We start from the raw sequence: 4,980 nt of genomic DNA on the forward strand, positions 1-4,980 counted from the left end.
ATATATATGTGTGTGTGTGTGTGTGTGTGTGTGTGTTTTAAGCCAGTAATTAATGATATACTTTAATGACCAAGTTTTTATGGCACCCAGTTTATATCACTTGTATGTAAATCTTTTTCCATTGACCCAGCAAGGCCCTTAAGATGAAATCAGGCTGGTTGTTAAATAGTATTTATGGGAGGTCCTGATGGCCTTAAGGAAGAGCACATATTTTGATAGACAGCCTGATGGCTCTGTATTAATTTCAGTGTTCTTGTTTATTGCAATAAAACTCAGACAACCATTATAAGAAGTGCCATTATTCTTTTTAATCACATATTTCTGTTCTTTGTTGAATAAATATTTCCACAAGAACTTGGCGTCACGAACAGTATCCATTCAGAGCTCGATTGTCCGAGACCACCTCGCAGGCGGATTGGTATGAGTGAGCAAGGACGGCTCGGGACTCCAACTACAGCTGAATCAAATGAACCTTCATAACAACAGACACTGGTGACCACCACCCTGATTGGAGAAAGAAGAAAAAAGTAGATTTTTGTTTTGACTGCCATCAAACAAGCAGCAACAAGTGGTACAAGAGAACTCTGATAACTTAATAATTTTAACTACTGAAGAACAAGCTTTCAAAATGCCTCCCTTCACCACAGAGGACATCAGCAAAATTCTGCAGAAAATAGCAGTACTGGAAATGAAGATTCATCGGTTTGACGAGATGAATGCTGTACATGGAGCTGACTCTGCCAATAATATAAAAGAGAGAAAAAACTGTTTTGAACAAATACAATGTGAATAAAATGGGAGTGAACTGGAAAAAAATCTTTCCTTGACCACTGTTGGTGCAAAGAAAAAAAATTTAATCTGCTACTTTTTACCAGACATGTCTGACAGAAAGAACATTGCATTTAGACAAATCAGACAGGCCACTGCAGCAGAGGAATATCTTTTCTACCCCAACACTGAAAAGAAAACAACAGAGTTACCAAAATAAATGACAAAAGCAGATCAGTGGGAAATTCATGAATTTCACTGCAAAACATATTTGCTCCACTTTTACAAACCTGTGACTCAGAGGATATCTTATTTTCAGACAACAGCAAAAGGTCTGACACTGGATTCAGCCCTAAACCAAAGCAAGTTTGGAAAGAAACTGCTGTCACAAACCAAGGAACGCTGATAGTTGCTGATGGAGCTGTGGGTGAGATTAAATACTACTGGAGCAAGAAAAAAGCCAAGTTTCTTAATTTTGCTGATAATATGGTGTCTGATCTCACAGTGAAGATACTGGAAGACACAGCTGAGTACCCATCTTTGAAAAAGCTTGTCATCCACGCAGGAGGAGGTGACATCAGAAGATGACAGTAAGAAAACTTGAAAAAAGATTTAATTCATTTGCTGAGCAAAGTCCAGAACCTCAAGATGAATTTGGTCATCAGCGGCCCTGTCCTCACACTGGACAATAGGGGAAGACTATAAATATTTGGGGGTACATATTGACAATAAACTGGACTGGGTAAAAAACACAGACGCCGTCTACAGAAAGAGCCAAAGTCATCTCTACTTTCTGAGACGTCTGAAGTCCTTCAACATCTCTCGGATAACGCTCAGGATCTTCTTTGAGTCTATGGTGGTGAGTGCCTTCCTCTACGCTGTGGCATGCTGAGACAGCAGACTTGGGGGGGGGGGGGGGGGGGCTGACACCAACAGCCTCAACAAGCTGATCTGAAAGGCTGGAGATGTTGTGGGAGTAGAGCTGAACTCTCTGACTGCAGTGTCTGAGAGGAGGATGCTGGCAAAGCTGCAGGGAATCATGGACAACAGTTGTCATCCGAGTCACAGATGCACATTCAGTGCAAGACTCATTGCCCCTAAATGCACCACTGAGCGCCACAGGAGGTCGTTCCTACCAGTGGCCATCAAACTCCGCCTGAAACATGTGAAACCATAAGTCATTTGTCACTTTAATACACCTGTGTACTTTATTTATCTACGATACCTTGATCTAACATGTGCAATATCACTAAAATCACCTATTCTTATATCATCTAATGATATCTGATGGGACCTTTACATCAGTCATACTGTTTTTAGTTTCAGAGTATATCACTGATGTCACCTGTGAACGATGGTCATGTGATGTGAGTATCAGTCACCTGGAGGGAGGACATAAAAGCCTGAATTTTGCCTGAAACTCTCAGACTGAAGAAGTCTCTTGGAAGAGAGACGAAACGTTTCATTAAAGAAGAACCCGTCCAGAGGACCTATGCAATTTTTTTTTTCCTTTGATCACTGATGTAATTTATATTTACACTGTATAAAGAACGCTCATTGTTGTCTGTGTTCATTTGGTTCTCCAGAGTTTTTATGCGTATTTCTTCCTTGTGTGCTCTAATATTTCTTCCTTTATTCTTTATCTCTAATGCTTATTTGAATGGTCGCAGCTGTAATAATTGCAATTTCCCACCGGGGATCATTAAAGTATTCTGATTCTGATTCTGATTCTGATTCTGGTATTCCAGCAATATGTAGGTCAACTACAGGACAAGTAAAATGCCCCCTCCTGGAAGAACTTGGCAAGATCAGAATCCAACTCACACCATGCCTAAATCTTCGTAACCCTCATCTTCAGCCATCCCCCGGCACTGAACCAGCCTCTAGAGCAGGGCTATTCAACTGGCAGCCTGCGGGCCACATTTGGCCAATGAGTAACCAAAGTTCGGCCTGCCAATTGGTTCATTCATCTCTTAAGCCCCCAGTTTTCTAATTTAATTACTCTAAGTTCTTTTAGGTAAACATAGACATGTTTGGTATCTACAGAAACGTCAGAATCTTGGCTAGAAGCTGGTAAAAACCATTTCCATGCACACTCAAGACAGTTAAAATTACAAGCAGTTGAAGATAAAACCATGAAAGTGAAAATAAAATTGGTTTAAAAGTTTGGCAAGTCAGAGATGTCAAAATAATATTTTTGTCAAAAAGGAGGCATAACGTGTTCTTTTTGTTTTTGATATTGTTTAATTATTACTACTTTTATAGGGTTCTGCATGTTGTATTCATTGTAAAATGCAGCAAAATAAACTATTTCAAAGGTAACAGATCTTTGTAATACTTGATTTATTTACATAATGACTTTAATTGCTGGATGTCCGGCCCCTGAGCTGTTGACCTGTGGCCCCCGGAGCAATTTAGTTGAATAGCCCTGCTCTAGAGGGTAAATGATTTTATTGCTCTGTGGGCAGAGTAAAAAAATGTATTTACAGGAGTTGGGGTTTTAGAAAAGTACATATAGTTTAGTGGTGGCATAATTATTTGAATATATAATATTGATAATTTATAATGATCAGATGGAGGAATGGAAAAATACATTTTGTTTTAAGCCAGTAATTCATGACATACTTTATTAACCCAGTTTTTAAAAGCACTGTTAATCATAGATAGAATGATTATAGCCAGAACAAGACTTGCCACCAGCAGTCACTCGTAGATATCACTTGTATTTATCTCTGTGTTTACCTTTGACCCAGCAAGGCCTTTGAATAAAATCTTGCTGTTTGTAAAACAGTATTTATAGGAGGCCTTCTAACTTCCATGATGGAGCAGGGGTTAGCACAGATTTTGACAATAGCAATAAACAAACTCAGATAACCATACTATGAAGTGCCTTTATTCTTTGAATAATCTGTTTCTGTTCTTTGTTAAATAAATATTTCCACAACACTGATTCTCCTTCCTAATAGTCCTACAGCCCCTCTGACTGGATCAAATCAAATATACAGCATGTTCTGTTGCTAAATTTTAAAATAAATAAAAATAACAAGTTTTGCTATTAACTTGTATACCTTTGGTTAGCATTGAACTGACAGTTTTTTCACTTGAAATGTAACTGTGATACATTTAATTTTGTTTGGTCAAGTTGTCACATCCTTACTAACACAGGTTCCATTGTAGGATTATTGTCCTGGTTTTTTATTTTTTCTTTTTTATTATTTTTTTTTTTTGTGATTTTGTGAAGGGACCTTATTACAAGTATAGTTCCAGAGTATTGAATGTTGAAACAATGATGAAACATTATTTAGAGGTGAAATATGTGATTTACAAAATAGAAAGACATTGTTTGTTGGGATTTATTATTGTTTATTTTTAACTGAACTTTTGTTGTTTACACATTCATATGTATGCTATTATGCAGCTATGTATCATTCTGCTTTGACAGCTGCTCTGTAAACTTGAACAAGATTACATACTTACAGTTTATTTAAAAAGCAGTTCATTAGATTTTTTTTTCTAAATGAGTTTTTTGCCTATGGTAAAATTACTTTTTATTGTTTGTTTCAGACATTAGATGGCTTCATTTTTGTGGTTGCACCAGATGGGAAGATCATGTACATTTCAGAAACAGCCTCAGTGCACTTGGGTCTGTCACAGGTGGGTTTGACAAGCCTAATGAGGTATTGTATTGTTCTGTCATTACCCAGTTTTGAGCTGAATGTTGACTTCAACAGGTAGAGTTGACAGGCAACAGCATTTATGAATACATTCATCCAGCTGACCATGACGAGATGACAGCGGTCCTTACAGCACATCAGCCTTACCACTCACATTATGTACAAGGTGACAAGCAGGCAAAAATGATGAAGACTCTATGTCATGTATACTGCAGTGCACGTCATGAATAACATTAATGTTTTTACGTGTTTTCACAGAATACGAGATGGAGCGCTCCTTCTTCCTAAGAATGAAATGTGTCCTTGCCAAAAGAAATGCTGGTCTAACCTGTGGAGGCTACAAGGTGCTACACTCACACAATTCAAATCATCCTAACCGATAATCTGCAGGAGTGACTGGTGTTTGCATCTAAAAAAAAATTTAAAAAAATAAAAAAATGAACAATTGATATTAAATCTCAATCATGTAATAGTAAAGGGTTTTTGTGCTTTCATTTTAAATTTACAAATAGCATTGCAAATTCTTTAAAACCACATT

The 4,980-nt window shown here is 37.5% G+C and overlaps 1 protein-coding gene across 2 annotated transcripts in view; it reads left to right on the plus strand.

The window, feature by feature from the left end:
* sim1a (SIM bHLH transcription factor 1a) overlaps nucleotides 1–4,980 on the plus strand; it is a 39,564-nt gene that overhangs the window by 9,805 nt on the left and 24,779 nt on the right. The window contains exons 4-6 of one of the 2 annotated variants that reach the window (XM_014023634.1): nucleotides 4,333–4,422; nucleotides 4,500–4,608; nucleotides 4,701–4,786. In XM_014023634.1, coding sequence (XP_013879088.1) covers nucleotides 4,333–4,422; nucleotides 4,500–4,608; nucleotides 4,701–4,786 — 285 coding nt within the window. Of the gene's footprint in view, nucleotides 1–4,332; nucleotides 4,423–4,499; nucleotides 4,609–4,700; nucleotides 4,787–4,980 lie in introns of those variants that run through there. The other variant, XM_014023635.1, reaches the window with a different exon arrangement.

The sequence above is a fragment of the Austrofundulus limnaeus genome, unplaced genomic scaffold (genome assembly GCF_001266775.1).
Source record: "Austrofundulus limnaeus strain Quisiro unplaced genomic scaffold, Austrofundulus_limnaeus-1.0 Scaffold383, whole genome shotgun sequence".
NCBI classification, from domain to species: Eukaryota; Metazoa; Chordata; class Actinopteri; order Cyprinodontiformes; family Rivulidae; genus Austrofundulus; species Austrofundulus limnaeus.